Here is a 16,610-nt window from a genome sequence, read left to right on the forward strand (position 1 = left end):
ATCGTCACAAACTTAACAAAATACTCAGGATGTGGCCTAACAGGAAACAGTATAGAGAGTTACGGACCCTGGGCTCTATTAAGACAGACTGAGGCTGCATTCCCGTGCCACATTGCTGTAAATCTGAGGGCGACAAAACTCCCAGGTCTTATCACATGAATTACTGCTATGCTAGACTTTCTTACCATACAGGTGAATATTTCAATCTTGGAGCAGAACTTTACATTTTTCACTGTTGAATTTTGTTTTTTTGATTGAGACTAGGACTCAAACTTTCAAAATTGATATATTACACTGCAAATCCCTCCCATCTGTATATCTGATAAGTGGGCCTTCTCTGTCTTCATTCAAGTATATGCTACAAAGCAGAAGGCAGATCCAAAAGACAGCCCAATAGAGTAATCCTATACATGCCTCCCTCTCTAGGTTCACTCATTCAGCAAGCACTTACCGAGCTCCAATTATGTGAATACAAAGTCACCACATGGAATTCATAATATACCTACACTTACTTAATACCTGCGTATGAAATTCAGGGTTCTTCCTAATGTCAGCTCTATTGCATCATTCTTGTCCTCAAAATTTTCCAACAGCATCCTTGGCTAACAGATCATATCCGTTTCTTATCTGGCCTCACCTCTTTCTGTGTTATACAATCTGCTTCCAGACAAATGTTAGCAGTTGGGCACATCAGGCTAACTGTTGTTACCCACCTCCCCATCCCACTTCTTCCTCTGCACCCAGCTTAAGTCACCTTCTCTTACCTGACACAGTCTCTAATTACACAGTTTGGGATTTACATTCCCTTTATCTAAAGAATTTGGTCTTTGTCCTTGGTTCCTGAAAGAAAATCTCTAAAACCATGGAATTTCCCCAGTGATTCAAGTGTATTTGATGACACCTCATACCTGAGGTATGCTAACGAGCTGACTCAGGTAGAGACTAGCCAGGCCAGAAAGCCCACCTTGTGATATCAGCTGACCTCTGAAACTGATTCAATCAATCCTGCCTATATAAAGAGGCTCCAATAAAGGCTCTGGACATGAAAGCTCCATGGTCCTCCTGGTTGGTGAGAGACATTGATACATGTGGGAGGTAGCACAACCGTTTTTGGGACATGGAAGCTTCGCATTGGGTACCCACCAAGATCTTGCCCTATGGGTCTCTTCATTGTATCCTTTTTTCTATAATAAAACTGTAACCGTAAGTATAGTGCTTTCCCTGAGTACTGTGAATCATTCTAGCGAATTATTGAACCTGAAGGAATAGCAGGAGCCAAGAGGTCAGAAGTGAGGGGGCTGAAGACACCCGAACCTATGGCTGGTATCCTGAGGGGATACAGAGAATCGCCAAGTTTGTAGCCGGCAGGTCAGAAGTGAGGGGTCCCTGAGGACTCCCATGCTTACAGCTGGCATTTGGAAGGGACAGTGGGGAAACCCCAAATTTGTAGCCAAGAGTCCAGAAGTGCAGGTGTCACGGGGACTCCCAAGCTTGCGGCTGGTGTCTGAAGTCTTGGCAGACTTGGCAGTCTGGAGGGCTGTGTCTTTTAACTTGTGAGGTCTGTTTTAGCTCCAGGTGGCTAGGGTGAGAGGAAGAAGTGCTGCATGTGCAGCTGGTGTCAAAACAGAAGTGGAACAGAACTGAATTCAAATGAATTGATCCTTATAGTTTAGCAGTAGGATTTTTATCCTTCCACTTACTCAGAGTCAACACAAGCCCCTGGCTCTGACCTATTAAAACCCGTATTGTTTATGCACTCATTCTGGCACACTGTCATATGCCATCCTGAATCATTATTTATCAGTTTCACACATGTATATTTAATATTCCCAACGAAATGGTAGGCTGTGTGAAAACAGAGACCTTCCTCAACTATACTCCAAATACAATCCTGAACATACTAGAAGCGCAATACAGCCTTGTTGAAAGTTGTTGTTATATGCTGTCAAGTCGATTCTGACTCATAGTGACGTTACAGGACAAGAGAGAACTGCCCCATAGGGTTTCCAAGGAGTGGCTGGTGGATGCAAACTGCAAACCTTTTGGTTAGCAGTCAAGCTCTTAACCATTGCGCCACCTGGGCTCCTGTAGAAAGTAACCATAGTGTTATCCTTGACTTATTTTTAATCGATGAGGAATTTATCATCAAGAAATCATTATTCTTCATGAAAAAGACATTCAGAATCATTTCCTTAGTCCCAAGCTACCACTTTATCTTCATAGAGCCATCTGATATCCTTCCATGTATCTCTTACAAGTTTGAAAATGTCAAGCTTACCAAATCACCTATTTTTTCCTCATTTATAAAAACCTGATTTTCAAGATTGTACACTTCAGGCCTCTAACCAGACATTTCCCAAAAAGCTTTCAATCCCTCCCCTACTATATACAACTGTTATGTCTTATATCACAGCAGAAACAACTCAAACATTAGATTGTAAAGAAATCAGACCAATATCTGAATGTCCAGCTCAGTTTCCCCTTTTTCACTTTAACTGCTCAACACTAAATTAATCCTCAAGAAGTTAGCACAATAGTTCATAAAGGTAATGTTCTACATACTAGCGTGGTGAGTAGTGTCTGAGGTCTTAAAGCTTGCGATCGGCCATCTAAGATACAACCATTGGTCTCTACTCGTCTGGAACAAAAGAGAATGAAGGAAAGCAAAGACTCAGAGAAGAAACTAATCCACAGGACAAATAGTGCCCATGAACCACAGCCTCTTCTAAGACCAAAGAAACTAGATGGTGTCTGGCTACCACCACCTATTGTTCTGACCAGGGACACAAGAGGAAGTCCCAGACAGAAAGGGAGAAAAATGTACAGCAAAACTCAAATTCCTATTGAAGGCCAGACTTACTGGAATGATAGAGATTAGAGGAACTTCGAGACTATTACCCTAAAACACCCTTTGAACTTGGAACTGAAGCTACTCCTGGAGGTCACCTTCTAGCCAAATAATAGACTGGCTTATAAAACAAACAATATAACTTATTATTTTATAATAACAAATAATGTGCTCCCTTAAACAATCAACTATATAAGACCAAATGGTCAACATTCACCCAAAAGCAAAGATGAGAAGGCAAGGAGGGGAAGGCAAGCTAATCAATGGAAACAGAATTAACAGAGTAGAAATAATGATAATACTGACACACAGTGAAAATTTGATCTATTTGTATAAAAATTGTTAAGTGGGAACCCACTTTGCTGTGTAAACTTTCACCTAAAGCACAATAAAGAATTTTTAAAAACCATATTAAGCCAAAAAGAAAGCACAGTAGAGAAAGCAACGGTCCTGGGGTCAGGCAGACTGGGATGTGATCTTCACTTCCTCTTTAGATTGCAGCCCAACCAATGCGAAGTTAACTCCTCTCTCTTACCCTCATGCTCCACACAAATCCTGAGAATTACTAGCTGTATGACCCTGGGAAATTACCGAAACCCCTGTTTCATCATCTGTAACACAAGGATAACAGTCAGTACCTACCTGCCCATAAGATTGTTGTAAGAATATATTAAGACAGGAAAGTAACAGACTCTGGAATGAGGTAAACTCTCAATCAATATTAGCAGCTATTATTACTATTAATATTGGTATTTTAAAAATCAACCATGCCCATAATCACTCATGAGTACTGGGTATATGCTATTTTAGTTGCATAATCGTGACTTCCTAAATCATGAGGATTAATCAGTAAATAGTTTAAACTATTAGGTAGAGAGAAAAGTGAACACAATCTCACAGCCAAGGAGAATTTGCTACCAGGTCTGGAACATTTCACAGTGCTCAAAAAAATCAAATGTGGGACACAGCCCCCCATTCTAATTCATGGTCTCATTTCATGAGAGTCCATTAAAATGTTCAATAAAAGATAGCTACCATTATCTTATAAACCATACTGGATTTTATTGGTTGAACCAAATGGAACTGATGATTATTACAACATTCATCTATTTGCCTATGGTAAACCAACCAACCTGTTGTCGTCGATTTGATTCTCACTCATAGCAACCCTATAGGACAGAGTAAAACTGCCCCATACGGTTTCCAAGGAGTGCCTGGTGGATTTGAACTGCTGACCTTTTGGTTAGCAGCCATAGTTCTTAATCACTACGCCACCAGGGTTTCCTTGCCTATGGTAGGGGTTCTCAAAGCGCATCCCAAGATCAGCAGTCAGCAGTTAGCTAGAAATACAAAATCTTGGAACTGGTTAGAAATATAAATTCTTGGGCTCTGCCCCAGACCTACTGAATCAGAAGTTATGTGCATGGGGCCCAGCAATATGTTTTAATAAGCCTTCCAAGTGAATCTGATGCAGCTGAAGTTTAAGAATTACTGGTATAAATCTAAGGTGGAGAAAAATGACAACTTATTAGCAAATTTTAAGAACCAAAAGCACTGCATTATACTTTTGTAATAGGTATTTTTCATCACTCCTTTATAAAGTCTATGCTTCAAAAATTCTACCTCATCTGTGTGCCCACAGAGTAAAATTATTCAAGACCTATGCGATGACCAAGAACATGGAGCAAACTGAGTTTTTCTTCTATTCCCAAAAAGTTATCACTGTGTTCTCAGCTTGGGGATTTACGTTTCCTTCCAGCCACCAAATCAGAAAATAAAGAATAGCGTGATCGATTCAGTGGAGCCATGAAGTCGATGACTTTACAGTGTGGGCAAAGCATTTCTGTGCCATGAGTAAATTAAGCTTTCCAAAGACATGATGGGACAAAGATAAAAATTTGATAGTTTGAGTGTCTCGCATGTGGTAACCACCAGGTTACTAACAAACAGAGTGTGGTCTAATATGGGAATCCACGACTTTTTCTTCTCCAAATGCATTTCTGTATCAGTACATTATATCCTATTATATGATGTTAAGGGATAAATTTACATTACAGCTAATCAGTGCAGAAGTGTATATTGCCACTATAATTTTCCAGTTAGACAGAATCTACATGAGGCAAGTATACTGTATGGACTTCTCCAGACTCCTATCTTCTCCTAAAAATTGTTCATTCCCTTAGATTATTCCTCTTGAAAACAGCTTCTAGGTGATGGCTCAAGTTCTAATTCTGGACCATTAAGTAACAATTTAAAAAGGAATAGGTAATCTTTGATATCTGTTAAAGTACTTCAGAAACAAAAACACCTCATTCTTTCTTGTTTCGCCCTAGAGCAAAGCAAGAACTAAACCATAGGTACTTAAGCCTTAGGTGCCATTTCTTTTATTATTACCCTACAAATTTCTAGACAGCAAGACAGAGTTGCGTGTGATTAATAATAACAGCAACTAAATAGTTTTATAAGACCCTCTAACTTATACAGAGGTAGCATCTAGTACCATAGGTAAAACAGACATAAATAAACGCTGTAAATAATAAAAGAATATCATCAGTTTTGTATTTCAGATTAATTTGATGGGTAAAATCAAGCTAAGTCAAGTCAGAGGTACTTTTAATAACAGCCAACTCATGTTTTAGTGCTATATTTAAAAATATGCTAAGAATAATACATAAATGATTTTGGCTAGTTTACCTAGAACCCATAATTTACAAGGTGAACAATCGGATCTATTCAGTGGTAAAGAGACGTGTAGAGGCAGCAGACATGAACATATTAACTAAACTTTATTTTTAAGAGCGTTCTGAAGAATGATGAATCAAAAGGAGAATAATCGTACCAGAACAATTAGTTTAAGGACAAGCTTAACCATACCAATGAAATACAGAACACTACGATTTAAATACATTTGAAAAAAAGCCAGAAACTTCTACTCCCCAACAAATATAGATTTTAATTAACCAATCTATTTATTCTTTTCTATTTATTTTTAAATGAATATAATTTTAACTCTTATAAATATAAATAAGGCTAATATTTTTTTTTTCTGGATAAGAAAACAAATGTGTTAAGGAAAAAATGTCTGCACATACGAACTTAACAGTAACTTCAGCATTAATTAAAAAGCTCCACAATATTTACTTTTTTCAGACATATAAACTTTTAAAAATTGACCGTGCCCAGAACTATTTCATGGGTACTCGGTATATGCTACTTTATAGTTGCATAATCATGACTTTCTAAGTCATGGGGATTAATCAGTAAACAGTTTAAACTATTAGGTAGAGAAAAGTAAACACAACCTCACAGCCAAGGAGAACCTGCCCCCAGGTCTAGAACATTTCACAGCACTCAGAACAAATCAAATGTGGGGCACAACCCCTCATTCTAATTCATGTTTTCATTTCAGGACTCCAGGGTAGTTCTACCAGTAAATAGCTGGGGCAAGTCTCCCCTTCTGTTAAATAAGGGAACCAAACTTTATGACTTGAGAGACACCCTCCAAGCCTGATTCTAAGTGAAAATATGACTGAGGACCAAAAGCTGCCAACCTTTCAAAAATAGAATGAGTCTTCACTGACTTCTTTTCTGCGAGAAGAGGAAAGAGGGATTAAAAAAGGACTTTGGCTCCCAGGTCAATTATTGAAACATGGGGGTGAAGGGACAGCAGCTAATACCTCAAGTAATTATTCAGTGTCTCAGCCAGACTCTAAGGCAAGGAGACAACGGGCCAATTTATCTCCTCAAAAGATTCCAAACTTAAAATCTCAGCTCTTCCTAATACACTAAAAGAGAAAGTACTTGAAGCAAAAAAAAAAAAAAAAGGGGGGGGCATCAACAAAGGAGGTTTAAGAGCACCAAAGGAAACTACTTAGCAATTTTGTCTTTAGTCATCCAAATCAAGTTACTCTTCTATACCTTAAACTCTCATTTATTGTTTACAATATGTCAGGTACTGTGCTTTAGACTCAGATGAATTATCTCCTGTAAATGTTCATACCAAGCTGTCATTACCACCATTTTACAGATGAGGGCATAAGAAAGTTAAAAACCAAAAAACCAAACCCAGTGCCGCCGAGTCAATTCTGACTCATAGCAACCCTATAGGACAGAGTAGAACTGCCCCATAGAGTTTCCAAAGAATGCCTGGTGGATTTGAACTGCCAACCCTTTGGTTAGCACCCGTAGCACTTAACCACTACACCACCAGGGTTTCCTAAGACCACATAAATAAGTATAAAGCCTGAGCACAAATCCCTGTTCTGCCTACTCCTCTTGCAGTCTGCCATTTTTGGCTTACATGTTACAAACTGGTAAACTTCATAGGAGGTATTTTTTTCCCCCCAAAAAACAATTTTCTCTAACTTAGCAGAATATACTATTTTAAATGGGGGGGGGGGGGAGCCAGTTGGCAAAGGTCTATTCTGAGTTTAATCCTCAACTACCTCACTGTCCAAAGGAGCAGGATTCTCCAGAACAGTTCCCCTTGGCATTATAATTAGGGTGAAAAGATCTGGGTAAAATAACTAGAATAATAGTAAACTGTAATAAGTAAATAAAGTAATTTAGAAAAAGAAAACAATTTTAAGAATTATTTGAAAAGATGACGTGTTTAACACATCCCAAGCCTGAGTCAGCACTCCCAGGCAGCTAATAGCAATATACAAAGCCAAGGGCAAGGAGTCGCCAGACCCTTGTCCCCTTAGAGCTGTCCCAACATACAACTTCAGGGCTGAGAGGGAGCACCCCTGCTCCCTGGTGTCTAAGCCAGCCATTGTCTCCTCCTTTTTCTCCCTTTAGTCTCCTCCTTTGCCCCTCTTACCTCCCTTTATTCCACTCCCTTTATAATGGCTAAAGGGCTACTTGTGACTACATAATCTGAAAAAACAGAATTCACACAAAATATTCTGATTTTATCTGAATGATTTTATTTCCACTTTTTTGCTTCCCAGGTTTATCACTTAAGTATTCTTTTATCAACTTCTTTCTCATGGTCACCCTTCTCCTTAACATTTATATAACACTATCCCATTTTCTTGGAAACCCTGGTGGCGTAGTGGTTAAGTGCTGCAGCTGCTAACCAAGAAGTCGGCAGTTCGAATTCGCCAGGCACTCTTTGGAAGCTCTATGGGGCAGTTCTACTCTGTCCTGTAGGGTCACTATGAATTGGAATTGACTTGACGGCAGTGGGTTTGGGTTATCCCATTTTCTTAAAAACTCTTCAAATAGCAAACTTTTCATTAATTGAAAAGTAATATGGTAAAGCAAGGAAGGGAGCTCTGGTGGTGCAGTGGTTAAGAACTTTGCTGCTGACCAAAAAGGTTGGCAGTTCAAATCCACCAACTGCTTCTTGGAAACTCTATGGGGCAGTTCTACTCTGTTCTACTTAGAATCGACTCAACAGCAATGGGTTTGGTTTTGGTTTTTTTTAAAGCAAGAAAGATATGAGGCCTATTGCTTTCCTTAATCTGTTTCTCCCTGAATATGTTCAACATTTCAAGTAAACGATGATATTTTTTAAAAGTCAATACAGAATAAATGTTACCTTAAGATTTTTTAATCCATATTTTATATACTTATATTTCACACTGGTTGTAGTATAACCAAATGGCCACCTACAAAACTGTCCAAAAATTCTTTCACTGAGACAAAATGAGATGCCTAGTGCAACATTCCTTTTATCATCACTCGGGTCAAACATGGGAAAGACCACATGAAGGTTGAACTTTCTCCAATTAACTAAGTAGCAACGCAAACCTTAACAGCCTGATGCCCCAAAATATTTTGGGACATTTAACTATTTTTCTTCACTTGAAGAAATAGTTCAAGTAATTATAGTTAATGCTGATAACTTCTAGCATAAAAGAATGGAAGACAAAAAGCTATGTTCTGACACATCTTAGTTTTGTATCGGAGCTTTTACTGCACAATTTAAATGATTATAAAAAAGGCTACTTTGCGCTGATACCAAAACAAAACAGGAAAAGACTGTAGGTAGCTAACTGACAGTGGGAGTTAGCTAAGACTATTGTTCAGCTTTCCTTCTCCCTAAAGTGGTTCTTCATTTAAATAAGAGTAAATTTTAAATTCTGGCCTACAACAGACTTTAGAAAGAAATAAGCTAATTTGATTACAACTCTAACCAGTTAGACAGGCAACTACCTACTGGCTGTTGTGCCCAAAATATTTATTTTCTTACTTCTTGCTCTGTTGCAGCAGAATTAAATCTTTGAGATTTGCCATTTTATTAGGAAAAAAAGAGGTAACACATTCCAGGTAAATCAGGATTTGAGCCCCTTCTGTCTGACTCTAGGCTATATGTGCTTAGCCATTGAATTAAACCACCTTGGAGGGTTGTTAGAAGGATTAAATGGTGTAATGTATGCAATACATGGTGAGAATATCCTCATTCCTATGATGGGCCCTAGGAATGAATAACACAACCTCTGTCCTCAAACAGCTCAACTAGTGTTTTGAAATTTTTAGCATAAGTAATCTCCTTATACTCAATCATCTACCTTAAGAGCCACTTACATCATGAATGGCCCAGTCCAACATGCCTGGCACACAGTTGGTCCCCCAAAATATGTGTCTACTGTCAGTGCTACAGTTGTCCTCACTTGTGCTTCCACTTTTTCTCTGGTGTCTACTGCTGGCATTTCTGACTTGATTACCAAGCTGGAACCATGGCAGTGATGCTCCAGAAGACATGGCACAACCCTCTGAGCCCCTCATAGCCCACCTCCCAGATGCCAAGGCTAGAAGGGCCGCTGTGCCAGCAGTCCCACAGGGGTACCTCTTCATCAAAAACCTTGCTTCCCCTGGAGCCACCTCAGAGATGAGAAAACCCTCTTAGAGCCTTCAACTCCAAAATTCCACACCCCAGACCATTTCCTACCCTAGCCTGTGGAAAAGAGTCCCTCTCCCACTATGTACATGGTAACTGCAAAACAAAGGAGAAGCGTGGAAAGCGGCAGGTGAACTACTGGCATCCTTCATTATAATTCAGAATATACTTGCTCACAAAAACATCATAAAGCAGAGTGTCTCAACCTTTTACCTCTTCTCAACACGTGGGAGAGCTAGGATTCAGCTTCTGGCAGAAACTTCCCACAGAAGTGATTCTCAACTGGAAAGTAGCTGATGCGGGCTATATCAGAATTTGGGAAAAAGTTTTTTGCAATGGATGGTGAGAAAGGGGGAGCTGAAAAGCCTCCCAGGTAATTCTGATATGCCCTCTGAAGTAAGAATCACTTTTATACAAGGTGATTAGATGTGTTATATTACTGGTACCGCTCCCTCTGCTACATTATGGCTCAAACAGGATTTTCTTAAGAATCAACCACATTCAAAATAATGTTTTTATGTGAGAAAATTTTTCCAAAACCAAACAACAGACTTAAAACATTCCCTGTTTCCAACTCTGGGAATGTCCACAAATGAACAAAAAAGTGACTAATATTTACTGGTGACATCCTAAGGGTTCTTCACCTGAGATTTACAGAAGAGCTCCAGCGGGGTCCAATAACTCCATGAAATTATATGCAAATGTTGTGTACATTTTTGGAGAGCTTATATTATATTCTTAAAGGGACCCATGGAACACAAATATTAACTTAAGACCTACAACTATTAATTGCTTTAAAGAAAAGGAAATACAGAATAAGAATCAATCCCTGAGTCATAATAAGTACAATAAGTAAAATTAGTGGAGAACTCTGTCTATATAATCATTTTTATTCTTATTTAACCCTCTCCCATCCACAGAAATCTGATGGGAGAATTTGGGTTGACTTTGAGAAAAAACATCTTACTGAGCAATGCCGCTTTTCCACGCCCTAACATGTAAATATTTACAGATTTCTTAAGTTGCTGAGACTTTTTAAAGTCCAATGATAGGTTTTACTAATGTCACAGAATATACTGTAATCACTGGGTACTTATCTTCCCACCTCTGTCATTACCCACCAAATAATTACAGATGCCCAAACTGCATGTGAAATGCTCTAGAATTTAAACTTTCAAGTGATATTCAAAATCTGTGCTTCAGAGCTATACAGTCAATTGCTCCTCAATAAATTTAGGCATGCAAAAGAATTCCAAGAGGTGAAAGAAATGTAAACTGACCTTCATGAGATGTTGATTTATCCATTTGGTAAATGTTTTCTTTTGAACTTTGTCCCGTTCATCTGAAAAAAAGATATAAAATAAGGTTGATAAAACCCACAAGTAGACTACTTTGTGATTAGGCATATCAACAAAAATAAGTTATTCAAAAGATGCTGTTCGGTATATCTGAATTTTCTTCTTAAATTCTGGCAGCTTTAAGTTATCTGTAAGAAAGTGTTAAAGGTCTATTTGTCAGATTGGTTGTATTTGCCAACATTATTCCATTAAATAAATGCACTCTGCCATTCTGTCACATAACCACACCTTACGAAATTGTCCGGTCTAACCTTACTAGATTCCGGTGAGTCCTTGCACTGGAACTACCCAGGACACATTAATACGCATCACGCCACGTGTGCACTTCACAACCACATGTAGTGTTGCTCCCATTTTACAGAAGAGGAAACTTGCCCACAATTATCCAGCAAATAGTTTAGAGTTGTGATAAAAGGCAGAACCTAAATTCAGGTCTTCGGGCCTGAGGTCAAACTCTAGTTCAATTACTATCCATGCCGCTTCTCTCCTAGGTTCTCTGTTTTGAATTGTCCGGTAAGAAAGAAAACACCCCAACTAGACCCTCGCTATAGAGCATATACTGCTCTCATTACTACAGACGCAGCACAGAGAAGGCTAAGGGAAACTCCCTCGTGGCTTAAGGAGAAAGAGTAATTGGATTGTTCTAGTTTAACAAGTTATTACTTCAAAGGAGAAACAATCTTCTAGCACCTAAAGCTAACATCCAAAAAAAAAATATAACTCCTTCCTCCCTGTGTCTAGGCAGCAATTCCCTACTTGTTGTTTCCTTCCTCCCTCTGAGGATACATATCTCTCCTTTCCTGGTAATCCTCTTCCCTCTCCCATCACAATCCAAACTTTCTCCAACCTTTCTCTGGGAATGATACACTTCGCTTCTTTTCTTCATCTTTTTCTCTCATTCTTCATCCCTGCACCCTCTTAAACTATTATAATGAAACTAGGTTTCTTTGAAAATGCTTGTCCTACTTATTAAAGGTATTCAAGCTCTCTGCAAAAAACTATTTATGCCTTCTACAATAACGTAAACATAAACAAAAATAAAAGATAAATCAACTGGGAGAAAAACATGCAACATATGAGACAAAGGGTTAGTAATACTGATTAAAAAAAACTGAGAAATAAAAAAGGCGAACACCTTAATAGATAAGTGGACAAAAGCAGATAGTTAATTCTTAAAGAAAAAAATTAATGCCCACAGGTGTTCAATCTCACTAGCAAATAATAATACAAAATAACATAGATAAAGCATTTTAACCTAATAAATTGCCAATATTTTGTGGAGGGAAAAAAAACACTCACATTGACAAGGACACAGGGGAACAGACAGACTTGCATATTCTTAGTGGAAATGTAATTTGGTTTAAATCTTTTAGCACTATGTTGTTTAATACAATAGCAAGTAGTCACATATAGCTACTTAAGTTTAAACCAAATTAATGAAAATTAATAATTCATTTCCTTGGTTGTATTAGTCACATTTCAAGTGCTAAACAGTCTCATGTGGCTTAGTGGCTAACGTACTGGTTAAATATCATCAAAAGTCTTAAAAATGTATATACTCTTTCTAGCAATTTTATTTCTAGAATGTACCCTAAAGTTATAATTGTGGTTTTGCACAAAATGTATCTATGAGAAGACAAAGCTGAATATTTACCATAGCAAAATAAAAGTTTTGAGCAAGGCCTAAATGTCAAATAATAAATGGTTGAAGAAATTTTAATAAAGCAATTCAATCGTTGTTCAGATTCAATTCTTTGCAAAGCTATTCAATGATGACATATGACTCAGACCTCTCCTACAGAGTAATGCCAACATCAAGGGGTGGGGTAAACCATATAATCTAGTTTGTATTTCCCAAGTATTTCTTTCTCAAGTACTTTCTTGAAACCCTTTCCACTTCCTATCACAATCAGCCAGAGAGAAACAAAAAGGTACCTTGCTACAGCCTATCATTTGATTCTGCCCGTAACAATAACTGTTCAGCACCCCCAAACTTCTAGTCTCCTTCTTGCCTTAACATCAGATATCAAAAAATTGGAAAAGTGGTTGCAGAAAGCAGACCCAGAAGGTAGCAGTTTGCTAGATCTGAGTACAAATGCTCACAATTTATGCTAAAATTAGCAAAAATGTGCCTGATTCTGAATGTAAAATCCCCAGGTACTTTGCTTATAACTAACCTGCTAAGAACAATGATACTAATAATTGTTAACATGATCATCCACAAAATATTTATTAATCCTCTTAGGCTAGTGTGTTGATCCTTTAGCAGCATCATCTATACCTCACTCATCTTTGTCCACCCCATGTTAGATGTCACAATACTTTTATGCACTTAATAAATAAATGCCCATGATGTGAATTAATTATGTGTCAATAAGGACCCAACTCAGGAAACCAGTGTATATCTACTTATTATACATAGTAGTATATACTACTATCTCTCTTAGAGCAACAACCGTATCTAAATGTCTTCAAAATTGTTATTCCTAAAGAGTTCATTAAACTACTAATTAGCATATAAGACAAGAACAAAGAAAAAGAAGCAAAATACTAGTCCTCCTCCCTGATAAAACAGATTATATACTTCCCTCATTTACTCACTCTAGGATCTACTGGGCTCCTACGATGAGCCTAGTACCATGGCAAGTCTGGGAACCAGGATAAATAGAGTACCGATCCTTGCCCTCTGGAGCTCATCATCTAGAGAGAGCACCTGACACGCAGGCAGTGTGATAAGCACTCCAACTAAGAAAAGTCTGTGGCACTCATCATGTAAGTAAGCATGAAGGAGAGAAGAACCTGGCCCTGGGAAGTAGGGTCGCAAGACAGGAGCTAGACATGGAGTGTTCTTCAGCAAAAAGAAACCCTGGTTTAATAATTTAACATTAAAACATCCATGGTTAAAACCAAAAAACTCACTGCCATCAAGTCAATTCCAACTCATAGCGACCCTATAGGACAGAATAGGGGTAGAACTGCCCCATAGAGTTTCCAAGGAGCACCTGGTGGATTTGAACTGCCGACCTTTCTATTAGCAGAGGCAATTCTTAACACTAAGCCACCAGGGTTTCCATTCATAGTTAGAACCCGAGAACTGTGATCACCCCCAGAGTTCCTTCCATTTCCTCAAGAGACTATCGTCTTTCAAATGGAAGCACTGGAAACATTTCAATCATAGGCAGGGTGCTGGGAAATTTGGCTCTGCTGTGTGCTGTGAACTTTGGACAAGTTAAGGCAAACAATGGAACCTCTCCACCAAAGTGTAACACCCACATCACATTTTCAGCAGTGCTTTTCTAAGCCTCCAGCAAAAACGAAACACAGCAAAAAAATGAAAATTACTTCCTAGATGTTGGATATTATTCCCATCCAATTAACAACCTGGGACCCTGATGTTAAATCCTCAAAAAAAAAAAAAAAAACCATTAAGATGTATTATTAATTAAAACTCTATAGTTCAAGAATTAACAACTTCCACATCAAGTTTCAAAATACAAGACTGTGGTACTCCTGTAACTATCCTCCAAAATTTTATTAATTTATGTAATTTTCACATAATAATATAAACTCTTACAAACTTTTTAATTCCCTTAAATTTAATATATCATGTGTATTATATAAATTCTTTTCTTGGTACATAAAAGTTGACAAAATAGATTTATTTATTATTTTCTAAATTAATAAAACTGGTCCTAAGAGTTTGGCTGCTAACAAAAGGTCAGCAGTTCAAATCTACCAGCCGCTCTTTGGGGCAATTCTCTATCCTGAGTTGTTTTTTTTTTTATAGGATTGCTATGAGTCAGAATCGACTTGATTGCAACGAGTTTGTATTTTAATGAATATGAAGAAATAGAACACAGATTCTAAGACCAATCACTTATTAATTTCTTGCCCAAGTGGTGTATCAAGAAAGCTGATTTAACCAAATAATTTACCTTCAAGTATAGAGGAGAGATTCACTTAAATTAACACAACTCTAAAAAGGTTATTTTGATCACTGAGGTTTTGTTGTGGTTGTTGCCAAAAGCTAAAAAGCACTGTTGAAAATGTAAGGCAGGTGCTAAATATTTGGCATGTAATACTGAGGTAGTATCTGGGAATTATGACCCACAACTAAAGTACATGAGTAAGGTACAAAAACTAAAGTTAACTAAATAACATCCACATAATTCATCAATTCTGATATTGTTTTCTAACAGTAACAACCTAAACGTTTTCTTTTAAACCACGACAAATCTAGATGAGTCTCATTCAAGCAGCAAGGAAAGTTTTCTTAAATACTCAACTGTTCCCACCATAAGGCTACAAAAATAAGTTAAGCATTAATGTGGACTTTAAAGGCCCCGAGTCTTTTCAAGAGACAACTTGAAATCAGAAAGTAATTTAAGCCTGGGGAGACTTTGTGATTTACAACCTTTTTATACGTATTATTTCAAAAGGGAGTGTTCTAGATTACACCATCTAATTTTCCAACTACCAGACTCATAATAGTTCTTTATGTCACCTTAGTCAGGGATGTCTAAGATTGAAATTTATATTTAGCTGGGCAATGTTGCAATGACAACAATAAGAAAGACCTTATTCCTGTGATTTTAACCATCTCCATTGGTTTTACAGTCCATCTGGATATTTTTCAGAATGACGTTTCACAACGTTCCTCTATTTGAAAGCTATTTTTTTAAATAAAAACATACATTTATGTTCCCCTCATAAAATACAACGTGGCTCAAATTACTCAATGACACAATATGCAAAGAAAAGCATAAAAGAATTTGGAAAAAATGTGCAAAGAGCACCAATTATTACAACTTACAGTGACTTGTTTTCAGTAAAACTCAGAGTTAAACAGAGTATTACACACATAATAAATATCAAGATTATATAAACACACATCCTATGCACAACAAGAGAGGGGAAATTTTTCTCTAGGTAGCCTCAGAAGTTGTAGTTTGAGCCCATCCAGATTTCTGAAAGGTGCCCCACAGTCTGCTAAATTCCCACGGTGCAAACCAATGCAGGTAGTGCAACTTCCTTTCCCATTTCCAAACACATGACGGTGATATTACAGGTCATACTACTAACCCATACAGCACATCAGTCCCACCAGCTTTGCATTCCAGTTTTGATCATTTTTCATGAGCTGTCCCATCATTCTTCGGGAAAGCTGTTCAATATAGATCGCTAAAGCTTTCCGTACAAACTTCTATGTCAGAGTCCTGTTAACTTTCTATGTAGAAATGAAAACACTGACTAGACACTCCTACTTACAAGCTGAAACAAACGTAGTTAACTCCCCCTTTTAAGCAAACATTAGCAAATCCAGCCTCCTGCACTACTCCGCAGGGGACACATACAACTATTACAAAAAATTGACTATTTTTCTTTCTAGTCTTCAGTTTGTTCATTGAAAAGAGAGTTTTGATTCCCTAACTGTTTTTGCTCTGAGACAAGCCCATAGGCTGTTAGATTTCACTGCAGAACAAGCTAATCACATTCTCTCTCTTCTAACTCCCCCGGCAGAATTTCGGTGGAATAAAAAACAACATCCAGCCTAATT

The 16,610-nt window shown here is 37.8% G+C and overlaps 1 protein-coding gene across 14 annotated transcripts in view; it reads right to left on the reverse strand.

The window, feature by feature from the left end:
- Positions 1–16,610, reverse strand: part of DST (dystonin) — a 490,994-nt gene that overhangs the window by 258,900 nt on the left and 215,484 nt on the right. For all 14 annotated transcript variants that reach the window (XM_049894718.1, XM_049894699.1, XM_049894708.1 and 11 more), the window contains one exon: positions 10,976–11,037. In XM_049894718.1, coding sequence (XP_049750675.1) covers positions 10,976–11,037 — 62 coding nt within the window. The remainder of the gene's footprint in view (positions 1–10,975; positions 11,038–16,610) is intronic.

The sequence above is a fragment of the Elephas maximus genome, chromosome 1 (assembly GCF_024166365.1).
Source record: "Elephas maximus indicus isolate mEleMax1 chromosome 1, mEleMax1 primary haplotype, whole genome shotgun sequence".
Classification (NCBI taxonomy): Eukaryota; Metazoa; Chordata; class Mammalia; order Proboscidea; family Elephantidae; genus Elephas; species Elephas maximus.